The 24,533-nt window shown below is 40.6% G+C and overlaps 1 protein-coding gene across 2 annotated transcripts in view; it reads right to left on the bottom strand.

The window, feature by feature from the left end:
• Positions 1 to 24,533, bottom strand: part of CACNB4 (calcium voltage-gated channel auxiliary subunit beta 4) — a 275,561-nt gene that overhangs the window by 58,768 nt on the left and 192,260 nt on the right. For both annotated transcript variants that reach the window (XM_032638265.1, XM_032638266.1), the window contains exon 3: positions 227 to 346. In XM_032638265.1, the coding sequence (XP_032494156.1) occupies positions 227 to 346 (120 nt within the window). The remainder of the gene's footprint in view (positions 1 to 226; positions 347 to 24,533) is intronic.

Raw genomic sequence — 24,533 nt, 5'->3', positions numbered from 1 at the left:
CCAGCAAACCAAACACAAAAGGTAGGTGAAGGGGTCCGTGTCTCAGGATATGGCTCCCTGAGAATGTTACTATCAGGGGTGAACAGATCATGGAGCCTTGCAATCTGGTGCCTTATCAGAATGATCATAAAATGATTACTCCAGAGAAATCTGAGGCTGGGGAAGAGCAGCTGATACCTGCTGAGCAACATGCCACTTTGGAACCCAAGAGGGGCAAGAACTTCACCTTTGCTCTCTCAAGCTGGATGGCCGCCTGCTGCTCTCTCTCTTGCCGAATTGCTTCCCGATCCTCTTCCAGAGAGACATCGGAGTCAGACGGCCTGCTCGTGTAGGAATCCGCTGAACCCTGGAAAGGAAAACCCGGAGTAGCTTGAATGAGGTGATGTGGAGCTTCTTAAATCATCACATCTAACAGCATCCTGGAGTGGGTTCTTCTCATTTGCATAGAATTTGATAAATACGCTCTATGCCTTATTGCAGACATAAATTTAGATGGCAGAATATAGTTAAGCATCTGAGTAATTCGGAAGGTAGCAATGTTAGGAAGGGAAATATTTTGACTAGATTAAGTGCTAGAAAGTAAACTGCAATGAAAATTATGTGATGTTCAGCCCCAATTCTTCTTGTTTTGTGCTATCTTTATATTAAGCCCATATCAACTTGCGGAACTGAAATTTCATTCCATTCTCTGTTTTATATACAGATTTTTAAAGGAGTAAGAGATTTAGCCTATTACAAGAGTAACTCCTACCCATATCTTGGATTACAGATGATCAATTTAAGATTTCAACACAGCAAATCAGAAACCTGAATTAGTAAAATGATTTTCAGTTCCATTGTCAACGCCATTGAACAAGGATGTCCTCAACTGAAGCCCATTCCTAGAAGGACTATTTGAACAATAATGAAATCCAGCCTGACTCATGTGGCCAAGGAACTTCGGGCAGTGGACATCACTTTGTGCTCATGCCATAAGAAGAGGTGAAAACCACAGCAGTTGAAAAGTTAAAAACAAAAACAAACACCCCAGAAGCTTGCTTTCTGCTTGCTAAAAGAACATCACCCTTACAATTTCCTTAAGCTGGCATGAGAAGTTGATATTTGTGTAGCTATTTCCACAGCAGACGTATTGATAAGACTGGTGGATTTGGCATGTTTCATAAACCAGGTACAGATTCTAAAAGGCGTATGCTTATCCATATAGCTGAGAATTTGCCACCCACTGCAAAAAAATAACTCTAAGAATGGCTGACTGCTGAAGCGGGCACTTTGAAAGATTTTTCTAAACTTAGAAATGTTAGGGTTTGTTTGTTTATACATTATTTGTGAATTTGCTGCCTGTATGGGTAGCTTTGTCTCAGTAGAGGGTGTCATTTTAGCTGGGGTAGTCTTTCCCACCATAAAAAAAATCCCAGCACAGATTTTCCTGGCAGCCTAGAACAATAATTCCTGGTTAGAGTTTTATCAGAATGCCCAGTAGAACCCTGGTTCTAAATTCTAACTCTGCAACCCACTTTTGAAGACTTTATACAAGTTCCTAGACCACTCTAAGACTCAGTCTCCTCTTCTGTAAAATGGGGATGTGGTTTACTTCACAGAATTAAATGGAATAGGATATAATGAATCCCTGATTATTGAGCCCTGGCTGTCACACCAGCGTGGGGCTAGATGCTTTGCACACCTTATCTCACTGAATCCTTAGAGCAGTGGGTAAGCTGGGATTCAAACACGGGTACTCCAACTGTAGAGCCAGCAGTTTCAAACCCTACATTGAGCTGGACTTGATGAAGTATTTACTCTAGGACCTGGCACATAGTAGGCACACAATAAATAGCCATTCTCATTTCTATTTCCTAGTGCTGGTATTTCTAACTTGATTTTAAAAAAAAGAGTTAAGAGATTCTAATCATTTTTCAGCTTACTTACATATGCAAGTAAGTTGCCCATCTTGAAATGTACAGTATCCTTTTTTATTGTATTTGCTGCATAGAAAACACGGTAAGTTTTTTTCCCCAGCTTTATTGAGATATAATTGACATATAACACTGTGCAAGTTTAAGGTGTACAATGTGTTGATTTGATACATTTATATATTGCAAAATGATTATGCTGTAAGTTTCATAACTGCAGTGTGTCCAAATCCATGCACTTTATGCAGTGCTTTTGAAAGTGCCCTTTACAGAGGAAATGTATTTGCTAACCAAATTATAACCAAACTCATCTGTGCAAATCTACTGGGGAAAAATCTGGACCTACAAAATAAATAAGTACAGGGTGACTATTTTATAGATGCATTCATTGCTTAAAAAAGAGCTACCCTGGGCTTCCCTGGTGGCGCAGTGGTTGAGAGTCCGCCTGCCGATGCAGGGGACACGGGTTCATGCCCCGGTCTGGGAAGATCCCACATGCCACGGAGCAGCTAGGCCCCTGAGCCATGGCCGTTGAGCCTGCGCGTCCAGAGCCTGTGCTCCAGAGACTGCCTGGGCCGGACTAGAGGGAGGATGGGGAAGGGAAGTGGGGCTGCAGCAGGCTTAGTAGGACTGGAGGGTTGGGGGTACTGCCCAGAGGTCTGGTTATACCTTTATGATCAGGAAGAGGGAAACTGCAAGAAGGGAATAATGCTAGATGCTAAGAGGACAGAACTAAAGATATAAAGGTTACTAGCTCTGGCCAAAGCTAAAAACTGCAGCCCCGTCAGCTTTTTGTTTTCCAAAATTCCACTTCATAAAATAGGCAAAGAGAGGTCACGACAGTGAGAGGCCCGCGTACCGCCAAAAAAAAAAAAAAAAAAAAGAGCTACCTTGAAATCCTTTAAAACAAGAGAGTTCTATCAGCATAAATCTTTTGTCCAAATTTAGGTATATCTGCATAAAATCCAGAGGAAGAGAGAAAGAAAACAATGTTTCTAAAAAATATATGAAAACGGTTTTGTGTTAGTTCTAGGCAATGCTTTGCTGAAGTGTGATGTGTGTGGTAGACCATTTTAAGGTGTTAGATGTCTGCGAAAGTGTCTGGACTATAAAGTGATTATGATGCAGGAAGTCAGGAAGGAGGCACTTGTTTTGAAAACACGTGCTGGGGAAGGCTAACAACTGCAGTTCACAAGAAAGCAGGCTGCCCAGTGGAGCAGTGAGTCAAACAGCTAAAATACACAATCCACTGTTGACACTAGGAGATGGCTAATTTCCTGAAAACTCTGTTAACGATTTTTCAAATCCTGGCATTCAATCCTCTGCGCACACAAGGAGTGACTCAAGGGCTCCTGCAAATAAACTTTATTTTGAAATGTGAACAAGACTGTTAAGAATTTCAAAATTACTTAATAAGTTCTACTATTGCCAAGTATGTAAAAGCACACAATATTCTAATAATATTGGTAGAGGGAAAAATAAAGCACTGTGATATTTATTTTTATAATTACAGTATGAGATTCACAGCATTTACTCTGTTTTTTTTTTTTTTCTTTCAATGACATCTACATTTCTCTGAATATGGAAATCATTGCTGTTCAATGGTCCTAGGGATAGCAGAGATCCAACATCAAGAGCCCAAATTTGGCCCATGGACATGTTCTGCTGGCTTGGCACAGAACTGATTTCTTGTTTCTATTTTTATTTGATTTGTTTCAACTGGTTGATAGAGAGTACAGACAGGAGAAAGAAAGGAAAAGAAAAAGAACCTAGGTTGTTTACAAAGGCACAGAGAGCAGAAGAAGAGAGCCACAGAGAGGTAAGAGGAGACTGCCTGGGCCGGACTAGAGGGAGGATGGGGAAGGGAAGTTGGGCTGCAGCAGGCTTAGTAGGACTGGAGGGTCGGGGTACTGCCCAGAGGTCTGGTTATACCTTTATGATCAGGAAGAGGGAAACTGCAAGAAGGGAATAATGCTAGATGCTAAGAGGACAGAACTAAAGATATAAAGGTTACTAGCTCTGGCCAAAGCTAAAAACTGCAGCCCCGTCAGCTTTTTGTTTTCCAAAATTCCACTTCATAAAATGGGCAAAGAGCAAGGCACCCAACTCATCAAGTGAGCCAAACCTGGGCTGTTAATCTTTCTGTAAGATGCACGACAGAGGCTAGTCCCTCAAAAGTTCCTAAGCAGAAACCATTGCAGGTCACATCTTTGAGTCTCCAAAGAAACAACTAAATTGGGGGGAAAAAATGGAAACAATTGCTGCAAGTCTTTTTTTTTTTTTGCGGTACACGGGCCTGTCACTGTGTGTAGTTGAGTAGACTCTCAACTACTGCGCCACCAGGGAAGCCCGCTGCAAGTCTTTTTATATATATATAACATTACATATGTATGTATAAAATAATGCATCCTAGCGAATATCAAAAGAAACACATACATGTCTTTCTATTAACATGAGGCCCAGATTTTTCCCCCTTTTACTCAATATTGAAAACAGATTCCAGCCTCACACCTTTCGTAAATCTTCTTGAGTATAAAATACAAACGTTATAGAAACATTGAAAAAGTCAATTAGTTTACTGTTGTCCTAGAAGAAGGAAAGTGATCTCAAGTCAAACAATGGAAAAGTTTCTTTTCCTGCCTGGAGAGAGAGGCCATGACATGAATGGGAGAGTGGCCGTGGACTTTGGGGTCAGGAAGTATTGGGTTTGACACTGCTTCTAGTTCTTACTGGCTGTGTGTCTTGGGCAACTAATTTTAACTTTCTGAGTCTCAATTTCCTCCCCCTTTGAAATGGAGATAATAACACATACCTCACAGAGTTTCCCAGTGTTTGATTTGAGATGGAACATCATTTCGTTTACCATCATGAGGAAAATTCAGGAATTGCCAGCAAATAATATTTGACTCACTCATTAAAGTTTTTGGCAGCTCTTCAGCATTCAATTTTTGGCTGCCCTAGAGTTTTAGGATTTACATCTTGTTCTTTTTTTTTAAACAGCTTTATTGAGGTATAATTTACATACCATAAAATTCACATAATTTAAATTATGATTCAATAAATTTTTAATAAATTTACAGGATACAATTCACATAACAATCTAATATTAGAATATTTCTACCACTTCAGGAAAAAAAAAAAACCCTTTTGCCTATTTGCAGTCACTCTCCAAACCTACCACGAGATCCAGGGATCCACTTACTTATCTTGTCCTTTTAAAACTAAAATATACTTCTCTTCTTATGAGTAGCTTTAGTATTTAGATATGTCATTAAATTACAGCAAGGAGAAGGGAGAGTTTATAAATGTTTGACTTTTAAATGCATTAATACTGGAACAGAACGTGGTTATTGTTGGAACTTTTGGGCTTTGTGGTCAGTCCTGTGCCTCTCACTTCCTAACTAGCTTAGCTGTCCATTCACTGGACACTGACCACCTGTCAGTGGCAACAATGTGAGAGGAGAGCTGCTTAACTTTTCTGAGATTCTATCCTCATCGGCAAAATAGGAATGAACCCTTCAGGGTTATATTGGAGAATTACTAAGATGCCATAGTATAGCATAGCATACAAGCATAGTAATGGCACAAATAAAACCAGTGTTGTGCAAGAGAACTTTCTGCAATGATGGATATTCTGTATGGCTGCTGTCCAGTATGGTAGCCACTAGCCACATGTGGTTATGGAGCACTTGAAATGTGCCTGGCCAGACGGAAGAACTGAACTTATCATTTAATTTTTAAATGTTTAAAGTTTTATTTCACTTTAATTAATTTAAAGGCAGATACCCACATGTTAACTAGTGGCTACCACATGGGGCTGTGCAGTGGTACGAACTCCAAATGTCAGCCCTTCCAGATCAGACAAGTGAATGTTAAACCTGATGTAAATCTGGTATTTTAATAGTTGTATTAAGTGGGCTAAGTAAAAGTGGAATGTCCAGAGACACATATCACTCCCAATGGATGTGAGCTTGTTTCTTTCCACTGAGTTTGCAATGACGTGACGATGCACTTTTCCACAATGTAGAAGGAACAAAGCTCTTTCTTGATTACTTTCCCAGATTTCCCAGGGTGGATAGGTAAAGAGCCCCCTCGTGAGGTTGCCCTAGACAAAAAGGTCTTGTAGGCAACATGTATCTTTACAGGATAGCCCCTCACTTTCTTGCAGATGCTTTCTTCTCCTCCACCCCCTTCACCAAACATGTCCAGAGCTCTTAGCCAGGGCCCCCACCCAGCCTAGCAGGGTCCAGGCTATGTCTCCAAGTAGATACGCCTGGGCAGTGCCTAGAACATAGCAGAACCTCAACTTCGTTGAAAGAAAGACACTCTCGCTCCCATCAAAATCTATTCTTTGTTCCATGATTTCAAGTTCTTCTAGGGTGGTTGGTTAATTGATCAAGGTTTATGCTAACTGGGTGTGATGTTGTTAGCAGACAACCCCCCATAACATGAGTTTTTTCTTTTTTTTTTTAAATTATGGTTTTCAGTGCCCTAATCCAGAGCACTGGATAATGTGTACATTATCAGCACTTTGGCAGAACAAGGAGCTTTTGAAATTACGCCTCAGAGATGACAACTTAACTTTGCTCTAAGGTACCTTGTACCGTGTCTTGTAAACAGAAGGTCTTCAAATACGTTGGTTGAGAGAATAAGGCAAGCTCTGCAGCCCACTTTTATTGGACAGAAGACCAGCAATTAATCCGACTAAGCTCCGATTTTAGGCTTCAAAGAGCAGTCAATGGCAGCAAAGGAATATGTTCAGAAAAGGCCATAAACGGAAAGGAAAGAGAATGAATGCTTACTCATCCCTTACTTTATGTGAGTCACTAACTTATGAACTTTAGATTATCACATCAACACTACAAAGTAGGTTACGATTATCCCCATTTTATAGATGAGGCATCTGAGGCTCAAACAGGCAATAAGAACTTCCCTCAATGTCACTATCATAGGGCACATTGCAGAGTGCAGGAGTATGGGCAGAATCTTTTTTTAAATTTCCTCTACAAAATGTGGTGCAAACTTACATTAAAAAGTCAAACATTTTAGTCGCCTTCACTAAAAGAAAACAACATTCTGCAATATTTTGTTAACACAGATCGTACACCAAAATCTCACTCACTAGGAACGATGGATGCAAGTAAAGAAATGACATTCTTAGATCAAGGAAAACAAACTGGAGACTGTTTTTCAAAAGACATGTTTGCTTTTCTAACTTCACATGGTAACTCTAGATTATCAAGGTTTTGGTTTGTGAATTTCATTGAGTTTCTGCTTTAATGACAGGATTTTTACTCAGCATTTTAGTTATTGGTAGGAGATTTTAAGGCCCCCTTGAGTTTTCTTTTTCTCTTAAGTGATAACTCCTCCAGTTGTGTTAAACTACTTATTTACAGGTTACTTCTTATAACTAAATTATAATCATATATCAATATTTAGTTAAAAACAAAATGCAGGCTTTGTCTAAATTATCTGACTAGTGGAATCCAAATTAATGGGTTCTATTATAACTGTTTTTACATAATTTATTTAAAAGGAAGTAATACTATTTAGAAAACTTAGCCAACCTATCCTTCTCGTTATGTTGACTAGTTTGGCAACTGTTGCAATTGCCTGGTTTCGGATAGGTATTTCTTTTCTTTTTTCTTTTCTTTTGCATTTTTTCTTTGACTTTTACTGAGCTATAATTGACATACAGCACTGTATAAATTTAAGGTGTACAGCATAATGATGTGACTTACATATATCACAGAATGATAGATAGGTATTTCTTTTCATTGGTAGTCCAAGGAGACCCATCAGTGGCGATACAACAACAGCAGAAAAGTTTCAATTGGCCTCATAAGTATGAAGAGGGAGGTGACAAAAAGGCCCAGATGGAGATGAAAAGGAAATCTGTGTCAGTCATGGCCATTTAGGAGCTTGTGGGAAAGGAGAAGTTGCATTGTGGGGCTAACAGCAGATCTGCAAGTTAAATCAGTGGTGATGTTGGTAACGGGGGCAGATTCCTCTTAGCTTGGGCTACTATGAGGATTGCAGTTTCATATGGTTCAGCCTAATACACTGGGGGAAGAACAAAAGATAAAGATGACTTTATATGGATCCTATTTCACCAGACTGCTCTGATAATCAGTGCATGGGATCATACACGTATGTAAGAAGTGCTACATCAATGAACACAATTAGTAATCAATCAAAACCCCCTGTGAGACTAAAGGGCAACAGACGTTGAAAAAAGTCATGATCACATTTTGCATACAAGAAGAAGGTTATTTTAATGGTACAGATGATGAGATTATGGAGCTCACTCTCCTTCTGGGAAAGGGAAAGTGACTGCCTGCTGGGAGAAGGTGGCTTCAAGCAGTCAAGCTTTACTTTGTACGGGGTCACAGAACAACATCATGGGACACGGAGCAGCCACCCCCGGAACCAGCGCTGCCTGCTCAGAACTGAGAGCTTCTGACCAACCCATGGGACACAGGTGAGTGTCTGGGCAGCTACACCTGGCCGATCCCAGCAGCGGCACCTGCAAGCAGCAGCCACAGCACGCGGTCTTCATGCCAGGGCGGTGGCTCAAGCTGCACTAATCTAGTTTCAGCGGAGACGTTAAAAAGGAAATGAATATATTTGTTCAGAAAATCCTGAATGTGCTGCTGGTTGCTGCAGAACTGCATAGTGATAAGGCAACTAATGGTTTCTTGTAAATGTGGGCGTCTGTGATCCTTCTGGAAAAGGGATTGACTGACACTTCACATACCCCCAGAGTAGTTTACAAAGTAGCCCACAAAACACTACTTTTATGTTGTGGTCTATTTTCTTGAGAGTCATATTAGAGACCTGATAACAGTAAATATGTTTCTCCCAAAAGGAGCTCCAGGCAATTATTTGTATTTAAAAAAAATTTTTTTAAGACTTTTCCTTCTGTCATATAAAGGAAGGAATAATATAGGTTGCTTTAGAAGAAAGTAAGGGAAGGACTTGAACCTCTCCTGTATCATTTCTGTAGCCTCAGAAATGGGTTGATGAAAAATTATCCTTCACTCTTTGAAAATATTTTGTATTCATAACGTTTCTCATTAAAGCGATGCATACTGACTGCATCAAGAACAGAAACCCTTCCCCAGAGATGGCTGCAGATGTGACGGAAGCCAAAATGAAGCATCTGCTTCATTTCAGGCAGAGATCATGTCTTCCCCACTTTTGTTGTCCTCAGAGGCCCCAGCACAGAGCTTTGCACCTCAGAGGAGTTCAAAACTATTTACTGAATGAAAAAGTGAATAAGGAGGTTTCAAGGGGAGGAAGAGAAACACAAATGGACTGCCCGGTAATGGCCAGACTTCACCCAAAGGGAGTATGCACTTTGGGCTTCCAGATGTTGCTGGAAACCATGTTGGAAGGAAGAGTGAACACCAATGTTAACTTGACAAAATGATATGAAAGTGATTTGGAAAACTTAATATTCAAAAATCTCTCAGAAAAAAATGTTAAAAAAAAGAATAAAGAAGGAGAATTAACCTTTTTAAAATAGATATTAAAACATTATAAAACTGCAGAAATTAAAAATGTTTGGTTCTAGCACAGATCAAAGAAATAAGAGTCCACAAATCAACCTCTATATATTGATAATTAATATTTAACAGGGGGACTTCCCTGGTGGCGCAGTGGTTAAGAATCCACCTGCCAATGCAGGGGACACGAGTTCAAGCCCTGGTCCGGGAAGATCCCACATGCCACGGAGCAACTAACCCCATGCGTCACAACTACTGAGCCTGTGCTCTAGAGCCCACGAGCCACAACTACTGAGCCCGTGTGCCACAACTACTGAGCCCACGTGCCACAACTACTGAAGCCCATGTGCCTAGAGCCTGTGCTCCACAACAAGAGAAGCCACCGCAATGAGAAGCCCGTGCATGGCAACAAAGAGTAGCCCCCGCTCGCCACAACTAGAGAAAGCCCACATGTATCAACAAAGACCCAATGCAGCCAAAAATAAATAAATAAATATAAATTAAAAAAAAAAAAAATATATATATATATATATAACTGGAAACATTTCAAATCAATGGAAAAAGAGTGATTATTCAGTAAACAATGTTGGGAAACTTAGCTGGCCGATTGGGGGAAAAAGGTAGATCTCTATTTGATTTCTTATACAAAAATAAATTGCAGATGAAGATATTTAAAGGCAAAATTATATAGATATATCCTTATGTATTTCTTACATATATACATATATTTATACTAGCACTGGCAGAAACTATGGCTAAAGTTTTTTTTTTTTTTAATGCAGTACGCGGGCCTCTCACTGTTGTGGCCTCTCCCGTTGCGGAGCACAGGCTCCGGACGCGCAGGCTCAGTGGCCATGGCTCACGGGCCCAGCCACTCCGCGGCATGTGGGATCTTCCTGGACCGGGGGACGAACCCGTGTCCCCTGCATCGGCAGGCGGACTCTCAACCACTGCGCCACCAGGGAAGCCCATGGCTATAATTTTAATGTAGCATGCCAAAATGTTCAGAAGCTATGAAAAGACTGATTAATTTGACTACATAAAAAGTTTAAATATTTATCTGGGAGAAAAAAATACAAAAATGCAAATGACAGAAAAAGAAAATATTGTCACATAAGTGACCTGGGCTTAACGTTCTTCATATTCAAAGACCACTAATGAAGTAATAAGAAAAAGATGAACAACCTACCTCTTCACCCACCAATATGGCAAAAAAATAAAAAGTTAGGAAAAAGAAAAAGGAACAAGAATGTACACTGAACACATGAAAAGAACTTCAGTCTCTTTCCTACATAAAGAAATATAACTTAAAATATGATACTACTTTCATTGATTAGATCAAAACATTTGAAAATACCCCGTACTAGTGAGGGTACATATGTTGGTATGAGTGTAAGTTGGTTTTATATTTCTGGAGGTAATTAGGTAAAAACAATCAAAATAAAACAGACATAAATTTTAACCAAACCATTCTACCTGAAGAAATTTACCCTAGAAATATACCTATATCAGATATGTATATATAAATGTACATACAAGAATATTCACTGCAATATTGCATATGACAGCAAAAAAATCATAAAAACCTAAATGTTAGCCATAGAAGACATGTTTTTAAAAGTAGAGTGTATTCACACATAGAATAGTATGTAAGCACTAAAAAGCATGACACAGACCTCTAAGTAAGTATATGTAAAATTGTCACAAGATCAAATGGTAAAATAATCTGGCATGTTGTTTTAAAATTGTGTTAAAATAAATGAGAGTCTCTCTCTATATAACACATATATATGTATGCATACACACACACACACAGGAGGAGGAAAACAAACTTTCATTTATTACACTTTATATCTTTCTGTACAGTTTGAATTTTTACCTTGAGAAATTACAAAAAACTAATATTATGTATATAGATATTCACATTTATATACACAATGTGTACTAAGAGTTATGTAGCTTGAAAATAAACATGTACTTATTTTTTTTTTTTTTGCGGTACGCGGGCCTGTCACTATTGTGGCCTCTTCCGTTGCGGAGCACAGGCTCCGGACGCGCAGGCTCAGCGGCCATGGCTCACGGGCCTAGCCGCTCCGCGGCATGTGGGATCTTCCCAGACCGGGGCACGAACCCGTGTCCCCTGCATCGACAGGCGGACTCTCAACCACTGCGCCACCAGGGAAGCCCTGTATTTCTTTTTACAGAGTTATGTAGATTGAAATTACCTGCCTTAACCTCAAATGATGATTTTGATAGGTGTGGTTAGTGTTAACCACTTTTATTAATTGTGGTCTTTGGAAAAGAATATTCCCTCTGAAAGGGCTAGGGGCCCCAACAAAGGCTAGCGTGAGTTTTTCTCTTTGACCACTAATCTCCCAAATTTGTGAAGCTTGTAGGTCTTAAGTTAAAAACAAGATGATGCAACTTAATGTAGTAGTTTAAATTTAGGTATAAATGCTATTTTTGAATTGTAAGACAGTGACTGATTTGAGGGTATATGAGAGGTCTGGTGGGTCCCTTACGCACACGTAGCTACCCCTAGTTACCTCCAGAGAAGGAATCCTCCAGCATCTCACTGTCACGAGACCTGTACTCCAGGCTGCTATATTCCTTACAAACTTGCTATCCCTCCTTTGCTCTTTGGGGCCTTGACAGCGACTACACAGTGCCCAGCCCTCCCCATCAGCATCGATCAACTTTATATGGAATCTGGAGTGGTGAAAGCAATAACCTTCCCTGGGTAGTGTCCTTCCTCCGCAGTGGGTTCAGAAGTGGGGAATGAAAACAAGGCTTGCTTTTTGACTCCCATCTGATAATTGTATTGGAGCTTGTTAGATTAGAGGAAATTCTTAGTTCAACCTTTGGAACTAGGAAATGAGGCTTTAATCAGAATAAAACAGCACTTTACAGACGTTATCTAAATGTCACCATAAAAACATTAAGACGTGGAGCTCATTATCCTCACTGAAGTAACCAAGATTCAGGAGAAACCAATAATCTGCCCAAGGTCATACAGCTGGCCAAGTATGGTGAACTCTGATCTCACTAACTCAAAAGCCCTTGCTAATAGCTAATAACTAAGCTCAGTTGAGGTGTTGGTAGACACTGCTGGATGAGCAGATCACTAAGGCTTCTGGCTTAAAAACACTAGAATCTCTCTCTTTCTCTGCTTTTAGAATGAACTAACAATCACTAACCATGCTATGTTTTTCCCAGTAAATGATCTTGATTTCTCTCCAAAGCTCTTTTGAGCCCTCACAGACGGGTCAGGCTGCATGCCCTAAGTCACCCAACCATCAGCTAATGAAGCCAAGAATTGCATTTCAGGTCAGAGCATCTCTTGAATGATCTCTAAGATTCTTCTGAGATCTGTTCTTAAAGATGTCTTCATAGTGAGAGGAATTAGGTCTTCAAGTACATGGTGATAGAGTATTCATTTGAATTCACATCAAAATACACGCAATCAACTATTCCTAAGGATGGGACTATCAAACTTTCAGGTTTTCTCTTCCCTTCCTTCAGGCCTATCCATTAGCTCATTATTATATCCAAAGTGATCAGAGAGGAAATCCACACCTGCTTTTTTGTTGTTGTTGGAAACTTTTGGACCAAACGAAAAAGAAAAAAGTTGAGATAAAATTATTGATTAGAATGAGTCTGGGAGAACTCATCAAGAAAAAGAGGGAAAGGACTCAAATCAATAAAATTAGAAATGAAAGAGAAGAAGTTACAACGGACACCACAGAAATACAAAAGCATCAGTAGAGACTACTACAAGCAACTCCATGCCAATAAAATGGACGACCTGGAAGAAATGGATGAATTCTTAGAAAGGTATAACCTTCCAAGATTGAACCAGGAAGAAATAGAAAATATGAACAGACCAATCACAAGTAATGAAATTGAAACTGTGACGAAAAATCTTCCAACAAACAAAAGTCCAGGACCAGATGGCTTCACAGGTGAATTCTTTCAAACATTTAGAGAAGAGCTAACACCCATCCTTCTCAAACTCTTCCAAAAAATTTCAGAGGAAGGAACACTCCCAAACTCATTCTATGAGGCCACCATCACCCTGATACCAAAACCAGACAAACGTACTACAAAAAAAGAAAATACCAGACCAATATCACTGATGAATATAGATGCAAAATCCTCAACAAAATACTAGCAAACAGAATCCAACAACACATGAAAAGGATCATACACCATGATCAAGTGGGATTTATCCCAGGGATGCAAGGATTCTTCAATATACACAAATCAATCAATGTGATACACCATGTTAACAAACTGAAGAATAAAAACCATATGTTCATCTCAATAGGGGCAGAAAAAGCTTCTGACAAAATTCAACACCCATTTATGATAAACACTCTCCAGAAAGTGGGCATAGAGGGAACCTACCACAACATAATGAAGGCCATATATGACAAACCCACAGCAAACATCATTCTCAATGGTGAAAAACTGAAAGCATTTCCTCTAAGATCAGAAACAAGACAAGGATGTCCACTCTCACCACTACTACTCAACATAGTTTTGGAAGTCCTAGCCAAGGCAATCAGAGAAGAAAAAGAAATAAAAGGAATACAAATTGGAAAGAAGAAGTAAAAGTTTCACTGTTTGCAGATGACATGATACTATACATAGAGAATCCTAAAGATGCCAGCAGAAAACTACTAGAGCTAATCAATGAATCTGGTAAAGTTAAGGATATAAAATAAATGCGTAGAAATTTGTTGCATTCCTATACACTAATAACGAAAGATCAGAAAGAGAAATTAAGGAAACAATCCCATTCACCATTGCAGCAAAAAGAATAAAATACCTAGGAATAAACCTACCTAAGGAGGTAAAAGACTTGTATTCAGAAAACTATAAGACACTGATGAAAGAAATCAAAGATGACACAAACAGATAGAGAGATATACCATGCTCTTGGATTAGAAGAATCAATATTGTGAAAATGACTATACTACACAAAGCATCTACAGATTCAATGCAATCCCTATCAAATTACCAGTGGCATTTTTTACAGAACTAGAACAAAAAATCTTAAAATTTGTATGGAGACACAAAAGACCATGAATAGCCAAAGCAATCTTGAGGGAAAAAAACAGAGCTGGAGGAATCAGACTCCCTGACTTCAGACTATACCACAAAGCTACAGTAATCAAGTCAGTATGCTACTGGCACAAAAACAGAAATATAGATCAATGGAACAGGATAGAAAGCCCAGAGATAAACCCATGCACCTATGGTCACCTAATCTACGACAAAGGATGCCAGAATATACAATGGAGCAAAGATAGCCTCTTCAATAAGTGGTGCTGGGAAAACAGGAAAGCTACACATAAAAGAATGAAATTAGAACACTCCCTAACACCATACACAAAAATAAACTCAAAATGGATTAAAGACCTAAATGTAAGACCTAACACTATAAAATTCTTAGAGGAAAACATAGGAAGAACACTCTTTGACGTAAATCACAGCAAGATCTTTTTTTGTGTGTGTGTGGTACGCGGGCCTCTCACTGTTGTGGCCTCTCCTATTACGGAGCACAGGGTCCGGACACGCAGGTTCAGCAGTCATGGCTCATGGGCCCAGCCGCTCTGCGGCATGTGGGATCTTCCCGGACTGGGGCATGAACCCATGTCCCCTGCATTGGCAGGTGGACTCTCAACCACTGTACCACCAGGGAAGCCCATCAAGATCTTTTTTGACCCACCTCCTAGAGTAATGGAAATAAAAACAAAAGTAAACAAATGGGACCTAATGAAACTTAAAAGCTTTTGCAAAGCAAAGGAAACTATAAACAAGACGAAAAGACAACCCTCAGAATGGGAGAAAATATTTGCAAATGAATCACCCAACAAAGGATTAATCTCCAAAATATATAAACAGCTCGTGCAGATCAATATTACAAAAGCAAACAACCCAATCCAAAAATGGGCAGAAGACCTAAATAGACATTTCTCCAAAGAAGACATATAGATGGCCAAGAGGCATGAAAAGCTGCTCAACATCACTAATTATTAGAGAAATGCAAATCAAAACTACAATGAGGTATCACCTCACACCAGATAGAAGGGTCATCAACAGAAAATCTATGAACAACAAATGCTGGAGATGGTGTGAAGAAAAGGGAACTCTCTTGCACTGTTGGTGGGGATGTAAATTGATAGAGCCACTATAGAGAACAGTATGGAGGTTACTTAAAAACTAAAAATAGAATTACCATATAACCCAGTAATCCCACTACCGGGCATATACACAGAGAAAGCCATAATTCAAAAAGACACATCCGGGCTTCCGTGATGGAGCAGTGGTTGAGAGTCCGCCTGCTGATGCAGGGGACACGGGTTTGTGCCCCGGTCCGGGAAGATCTCACATGCCGCGGAGTGGCTGGGCCCATGAGCCATGGCTGCTGAGCCTGCGCGTCTGGAGCCTGTGCTCCACAACGGGAGAGGCTACAACAGTGAGAGGTCTGCGTACCGCAAAAAAAAAAAAAAAAAAAAAAAGACACATGCACCCCAATGCTCATTGCAGCACTATGGAGGCAACCTAAATGCCCATTGACAGACAAATGGATAAAGAAGATGTGGTACATACATACAGTGGAATATTACTCAGCCTTAAAAAGGAACGAAATTAGGTCATTTGTAGAGACGTGGATGGACCTAGAGACCGTCATACAAAGTGAAGTAAGTCAGAAAGAGAAAAACAAGTATCATATATTAATGCATATATGTGGAATCTAGAAAAGTGGTACAGATGAACTTGTTTGCAAGGCAGAAATAGAGACACAGACGTAGAGAACAAAGATATGGACAGCAAGGGAGGAAAGGGGGATAGGGGGTGGGATGAACTGGTAGGTTCAGATTGACGTATACACTAATATGTATAAAATAGATAACTAATAAGAACCTGCTGTATAAAAAATAAAATTCAAAAAAAAGAATGAGTCTGGGAGAGATACTATGATTTAATTTATTTGAATCACCTTTATTTTTCATTAGGAAACATAAGGAGAGGCAGTGATTATTTGTATGAGAGCTGGAAAAAATAAAGAGTTCAGAGATGGGCTTTGAAACTAGACTTATGTTGGAATCCTAAGACTGCCATTTACTAGGTGTTTGCTTTTGGACAAGATACCTAATCTTTCTCTGCTCAGTCCCCTTTCTGAAGAGAAGCATATTAACCTAACCCATAGAAGTGCTGTGAAGATTGTGCACTCAGAACAGTGTAAGCACTCAGCAGAGGTATCACTCCATACTGGTTAGCAAGCACACTTCCGTTGATGGATTTATCCTGGCCCTTTGCTTCTTGGGTGAGCCCATATTTGCTATTTTTAACCCCTCTCTTAAAAAAAAATGCATAGAGATGCAAAGCTTAAATTAATCAAAATGAGGAAGAATTAAAGGCTCTAGTAAGAACTTTGATTGGGACAATTAAAGGTATTGGCTAAAAGGAAATTGAGAAATCAGGTTGGCTTTAGCTCTCCATATTTTTTCTGCGTGCAAAAGCTGTGTTCACCCGGGAGGCATTCCCTCTTCGGGAATAATGCGAAGACAGTCAGTTTTGGGTTTTGGTCAGACAGCTGCATGAAGAAGACTGCTGTCCTTCTCATGTGGGGATGACGCCCTTGACCCACTCTCTACCCTGAATTGCATGGCAGCTCTAAGGGACTTGCCCGCCAACCAAGGCTGATGTGGTAGTCCTCCTCTCTTAAGACTCCAGTGCCTTCATCAAGACAGCCGGGGCTAGGGGCAGTCACCAGTCACAGAGCACAGGCATATCCTTTACTAACCCACCCACGCCCTGGGTTTCACGGCCAGCGCCGTCAACAAAATGAGCCAATCCATCAGAGACTTTTAGAACCCTAAACAGGTTCAAAGAGACATGACACTCTTTTCCCTTCCAAAAGCAGAATATGGGCTCTCTGGTCACAGAGTTTGCCCTCCTGTCTTTTCAATGAGGAAAATAAGGCAGCAGTTGCTTTACTTAGCTATATTTTGTGGGTTTTTTTTAGTTTCTCGCTCTTTTTGCCTCCTTGAAATACATGCTTAAAAAACGAAAACACTCCCGTTTTAAAGCTCTAGTGAATTTAAAAATAGGTCTTTTGTTATCGCTCTTACTCTGCATCTTGATAGATCAAGAAAAAATTCATGAAACATACACATAGATAATTCAAATGGCTGGGTTTGAAATAAACAAATATTTGAGTACCATAGTGTTATCATCTCTATTGTTAGGTGCTGAAACTGAGCAGGACCCTGTGGGGCCCTCCTGGGTACAAAAGCCTTTCCCATGTGTCCCCTATGTCTTATTTGTAGGAAAAAGGTTTCAGACTCCTAGACCTTCCCTGAGTTCCAAAGGGCTGATTCAAACACTTACTAATCAAGGAATGCATTACTAGTGAGGGAATGCAGAAGCAAAGGAAAGGCAGTCAAGAAACAGCAATGGGGCAAGGTCCTGGTTTCTGGTCAAGGGATACACATAACAATCTGATACGTATCTCTGAGTTCTTCTACAGCCTAAGGCTCCCACCCAGGTACAGGACTGTAACTTCAGGCTGAGCATAAGCAGTGGACCCCCAACTGGCTGGAACCAAAAGGCTGATTGAGATTCCTGGCACACCACCCTGTTACTTCACCACCAACCAATCAGAGGAAGATCACATGCCTTTCAGTCCTCTCTGCAAATTTTGCCTATTAAAACTCTTCCTCGAAAACCATCAAGGAGTTTGGGCTTTTGGAGCAAGAGCTGCCTGTTCTTCTTGCATGGTCCTCGCGATAAGCCTTTCTCTGCTCCAAATTCTGGCATTTGGGTTTGTTTGGCCTCACTGTATGTCAGGCACATGAACTTGGGTTCGACAACAGTGTGATGGTTATAGAGCGAAACCCAAGTCTGGGTGAAGAGCCTGAGAAGAGAAGTAGGCAGTTCATACCAAAACACAAGACACACAACGTTCATTCAGGGGGAAAGCTTTTCTCTCATTGGGTGCATCCTAAAAGCTCTTCTCCTGCCCCCAGTATTTCAGAGTATATAAAACTCCTTCCACGTTGCCACAACGAAGCTCAGAGAGACCCACAGTGCAGAAGAGGATGACCCTGAGAACCACAGGCAGCACCGGGCAGGCTGAGGAGAAGGAGCTTCCATCTTCCCAGCACTGCATGTACAGTGTACCTATGCACTAGGCAATTGGAACAGGGGAGACACTTGAGAAATTCAGTTCTGGGAGACTGAGTACCCCAATGCAGAATCCAGGGCAAATGCACACACAACACTAAGAGTTCTCTGCCTAAAAAACAGGCAGAGAATAAAAAGGCTTTGGATGAGGAAGGTGGAGGTGGAGGTGGCCTAAGAAACAACAATACTGGGCCAGTGAACAGTGCTGCAGAAGGGCCCTGGAAAGAAAGGGCCAGAGACATTTTCCTTCTGTTCTCCAGGGGGAGGGCACTCCCAACACCCAGCAACAAAGGATTCAACAGCCTTGGCAGAGTCTGTATGGATTACTGCATGCACAGTAGTGAAATCATGCCTAACTGCTTGGTTAAATATATATGTGTCGGGCTTCCCTGGTGGCGCAGTGGTTGAGAATCTGCCTGCCAATGCAGGGGACATGGGTTCGAGCCCTGGTCTGGGAAGATCCCACATGCCGTGGAGCAACTGGGCCCGTGAGCCACAATTACTGAGCCTGCGCGTCTGGGGCCTGTGCTCCACAACAAGAGAGGCCGCGATAGTGAGAGGCCCGCGCACCGTGATGAAGAGCGGCCCCCACTTGCCGCAAATAGAGAAAGCCCCCGCACAGAAATGAAGACCCAACACAGCCAAAAATAAATAAATAAATAAATTTAAATCATATGGGCTTCTAAGAAGACCTCTGCTTAAAATATATATATATAGATATATCTATATATGTATATAGATATATATACTTTTATATTTGAACCAGGTGAATCTAACTGATAACTGTTCCCAGGGTCCAGGTATCCCAAGAGGACAGAGCAGGTAAGTGGCCCTCTGCACACCAACCACACTTGGAGGTGCCTAACAACGAACGATAGTTCAAGTCTGGTTGTCTCCCATCAAGTATGGGATTCAAACTGACAAATACTTGTTGAAAAATTAGTATGGATGAGACCTGTGCTAAGTGCAGTGGTAGCATGAAGGTGAATAAGACGCGGTCCTTGCATAACAGGGGCTCATGATCTGCTAGGGCAGACAGGTCTGCAAACAACCACGTTATGAAGGAGAGCATGAGAAGTGCTCTAACAGAAATACAAATGCAACTATGAATAGGAGAGGATAGATTAATTCTGTCTGGGGGAATAGAAAATCTTTGGGAGAAGGTGAAGGGTGTTAAACAAGCAGGGCTGTCAGGAATAGGTTGTACAGCATGTCATCAAGACAGGGCATTCCAGGCAGGGAGGAAAGCAAAGAGCAGGAAAATAAAGGATATGTTTGGAGAAGGATGAATTTTGACAAGTCTGTTGTCAGTATTGGGGTGGGAGCTGTGGTGAACATCAAAGATATAAAAGGCATGTTTCATGCCTTTAAACGGCTTACAATCAAATTGAGGAGATGAGATATGTGTTCATGAAACAAAGCAATTCAGTGCTAGAACTATGTTATTTAATAAAAGCAATGAGGAGTTTGGGATTAATCTATATAGCAGTGGGATTAATATTTACACAGTACTATATACAAAATAGATAAACAACAAGGACCTACTGTATAGCACAGGGAACTCTACTCAATATTTTGTAATAATCTATAAGGGAAAAGAATCTGAAAAAGAATATACATATATATATATATAACTGAATCACTATGCTGTACACCTGAAACTAACACAGCATTGTAAATCAACTATACTTGAATTAAAAAAATAAAAATAAAAGGGAGAAGTGAGAGGAAAAAAAGAAAAGCAATGAGGGCTACTAGCTTTAGAGTTGAAAGAAGGCAGAGTTCAGAAAACTGTAGCTGAGACATTTCAAAAAAAAGGCAACGGCACCGGTTTGCAGGGCAGAAATAGAGACACAGGTGTAGAGAACAAACGTATGGACACCAAGGGGGGAAAGTGGCGGGGCTGGGGGTGATGGTGGTGTGACGAATTGGGAGATCGGAATTGGCATATATACACCAACATGTATAAAATAGATAACTAATAAGAACCTGCTGTATAAAAAATAAATAAAATAAAAATAAAAAAAGGCAACAGCAATGTGAACAAAGGCAGGAGGCAGTACCCTGAGAGGCTCATGCTGAGGAGAGGCTAGAAATAAAATTGTAGAGGGGAGTAAATGCAGAGAACGGCAAAGCGGGAAGCCGGGAGGAGGCGATCGCAGCCCCCTGCAGGGGAGTCGATGGCTGACGCTGCACGTGGGCAGGAGAGTATCAGACGGAAAGGGGACACTAGGAGACTCAGTCTGGAAGTGGGAAAGAGTGCAGTCAGAGAGACCGACGGCGAGATTGATAGGAAAATGGAGCACGAAGAGGGAGGAGGCAAAGGCAAACCCAAACACGTGTCAAAGGGCAGATTCTAAAAATGGTTGACAGGATATAGGGGATACCTACACTTTACTTACTGCTTAGTGTCTGCTGGGCACTGAATGGGATGGGATGCTGGCTAAGGGTGATCGGAGGTGGGAAAAAACCCACCTCCGATCACCGTAATTTCAAAAAAAACCCCACCTTAATTTAGTCATTTCAACTTGAAGACCAATAGTTCTCACGGTTTGTTCGGTTTTTTAAAAGCTGTGCTAAATCCATCAACAAACTATGAGCATTTTATCTATCTTCCGTTCAGCAGAGATGAGGAGAAACAAAAATCAGAGCTCATAAGAGAGAAAATGTAGTAAAGGTGGGAACGTTTTAAAATATGTCCTTTAACAAATCCAATAAATCCTCATTATTAACTTCATATTTTGGAAAAACATTCTTCACCAACTTGAGCTGTGTAGGTTCAAGGGAATACTATTTATAATGTTACAAAATTAAAATTAGTAGATAATTTTTCCTCCAAAAAAAGATCACAGAGGATTTAAAAAGGAATGCAGATTGAGTTTTGAAAGTTGCTATTGAAACGTGGTCTGGTACTTGTTGCAGAAGTTATTTATAACCAAAGAGAGCGTAAAAACTGGCCATGAGTAACAAGCAAAATACATGGAGGCTGAGGCTTACACTAATTTTGAGAATAAGAATTTGAGAAACAAGCCTCCCCTTTTAAGCAATCACTGCTTGACTGAACAAATTCCAGGGAAGCTTGGTTTTACTGCAAAATGTATTACTCCCTTACAAAACTGGAACTACAAAAGAACCTATCACCGCCTAGTATGAAATGCTGTATACATGCTGCATATGGAGAAAAAATGAAGCTCACACTGGCAGAACACCCAAACTTTACCAGAAAATAAATCACTACACATATTGTCAAAAAGCAGTCCTCATGAGAACAAAGTGGCTGCAGCTGAAGTTGGCAATGTTCTTCTTGGTGGATAACACTATCACTTGTCTTTCAATGAAACGCCAATTTAAATTCACATGAAAACTCTGCAGCAAAAATGCCCCCTGAATGCCCGGCAAAGCCCCCAGTGAAAGCACTCCTCAAAACATGGAAGGCTGTTTACAATCACCTTCTACCTCAGATGACTACATGAAGAAGGGCTCTTCACAAATATTAGAACCTTGTGCTCTAGACAATAAAAACGAAGTCATCATCTGCCCTGAGATATGTTCTCCTATGGACAATGAGAAGACTATAATTGATTATATTTTGTTTTTTGCTTCAGCCACCAGGATACTCAGAGCTAAGTTCTAATTTTCCTCTTGGTGTACATCTTCTACCTGGATTTACATTTTCCATGACCCTAATCTGCTTGTTACTAATTTGGGAGGGGGACTTTATATGGTCTTTTAAGTCACCTCAAAATCTCTGCTAGATGAGGTGCAACCAGAAATTAAAAAAAAAAAAAACCCTACAATAATTTTCACTGAATTTTAAACTACCATTTGTGATGGGTGAAATTTTCTTCCATTTTCTTTACAGAAGTATTCAGATAGTTTTTTTTGAGCCCTTGGTTGCTGCTCTCCACTAACAATTATCAAAATAACTGTTACTAGGGCTTCCCTGGTGGCGCAGTGGTTGGGAGTCCGCCTGCCGATGCAGGGGACGCGGGTTCATGCCCCGGTCCAGGAGGATCCCACGTGCCATGGAGCGGCTGGGCCCATGAGCTATGGCCGCTGGGCCTGCGAGTCCGGAGCCTGTGCTCCACAGCGGGAGAGGCCACAACAGTCAGAGGCCCGCGTATAGCAAAAAAAAAAACAAAAAAACAAAAAAAACTGTTAATAGACTCTCTTTCCAGACAGGAGGTTTTTCAATCCCTCTCTTGCTGTCTGTCCAGGGTCCTGCTAGCCATTTGGAAGTTTCCAAATAAGGAATTCAGTAGTTTACTGTGCCACGGGTTGGCCTAGTTCTGCTCTTGAATGCTGAGTCTGTGATTCATTCAGTATGTTTCTTTGTATATCTACTAAGATTAGGTATAAACATGCATTGAATCAACTCAAAATCTTTGTCCCACTACTCTTTAATTCATCAACATCAAGCTAGAACTAAAATAAGACAGGCTCATCTTTCAACTTTCTCCTCCAACATGCTCCGGCCATAATCTGCTTTCAAACCTGCTTCATTCACAGTGTGTGTCCCACAGTAGGCAGGCAAAAAACACTTGTTGAATAAGGAGGGGGAATGCCCTAATGCCTCCCTGCCCTTGTACAGGCTGTTGACTCTTATTTGAAAAGCTCCTTTTCTCCTTGTTCATCTGGCAAACTCCATTTCATCCATCCTCTGAGTTGTAACTGTTTGTATGTGGAGCTGCTTTCCTTTCTGACAATAACTTCTCAGGGCAGGTACTGCATTTTTTTCATCTTTGTGCCTCCAGCATGGGCTTGGCACACGGCAGATGTCTTATATCTGTAGGAAGGAAGGAAGGGAGGGAGGAACATTTCTTTGCACTGCTCTTCGAAAAGAACGTATGGCATTTTACTAGCTACTCAGAGTTGCATTCAGTGGAGAAAAATGCTTGCCTCCAATTTTTCAAAACCACCCCTACAGAAGCAGATTAAATTTTGTGTTTCACTGAATCCATCCATTCATGATTAATTGGGTAGTTAAGCACATCTAGTTACATGTGCAGCTGGGAATTCCTCCAGGTGCCATTAATTTTAATAAAGATTCAAATCCTCAGTATTTGTCTGCTGAAATGGAGCCACTGTTACCCCTTAGCCAATCAAAATGGACAAACTGTCCGTTATTGACAAACAAAAGAATAATTTACAAAAACTATAAGTATGTGAACTCCATTTGCCCCTTTGGTTACTGCCATAATAAATGTGATACCATTCAATCTCCTGTTTTCTTCTACTAACTGGTAAAAAAAAAAAAATCCAGCTATATTCCATAAATCAGGGAACCCTGAGACATTCAACATAAAGACAGTAACAATTAGCAACATGCTAACGACTGAAATTGAAACAAATACATCTCTTTGGCTTCCAGGTTTATTAGCCGGGTGGGAAGAGAGGAACTACACCTAATTCCTATGCGGCATCTGGCAAGGAAACATTCTGAAAGGTAATGCAATCTTTTCCAAAAAGAACTAGAATGCTCTCATTTCCCCTCATAGTCTGCAATCAAATAATGAAGTGCGAACACGATCCAGCTCATTTTGGCTGTCAGCCTCTCAGCCTGGTTCAAGTGTGTGCCAGGATCGTGTGCTATTAAATGTAACCGAGGCCTGCAGATGAACCTAAAATATCCAACCCATTCTCCAAAGAAGGAGAACACGAAAAGCTCAGCCTCCATGCCTAGCCATTTCTTTCTCCCAAACCAGAGTTCTCACCAGCCAGTTGCTTGTCACCCACTGTCACTCCATTTGCTAATAACTGTATTATCAATTTACAGTTTCACACATGCTGCAGATAATGCAAAATGCATCTTACTTCCACCCAACACATCTTCCCTATGTACACTTGACTTTCAAGCTAAAAATCCAACTCTGCAGCAGAGAGGAACAATTCATAGGCTTAAGAAATGGATAATTTG

The sequence above is a fragment of the Phocoena sinus genome, chromosome 7, assembly GCF_008692025.1.
Source record: "Phocoena sinus isolate mPhoSin1 chromosome 7, mPhoSin1.pri, whole genome shotgun sequence".
Classification (NCBI taxonomy): Eukaryota; Metazoa; Chordata; class Mammalia; order Artiodactyla; family Phocoenidae; genus Phocoena; species Phocoena sinus.
Note: the sequence above shows the minus strand (reverse complement) of the source record. Positions and strands in the feature narration are given on the sequence as shown.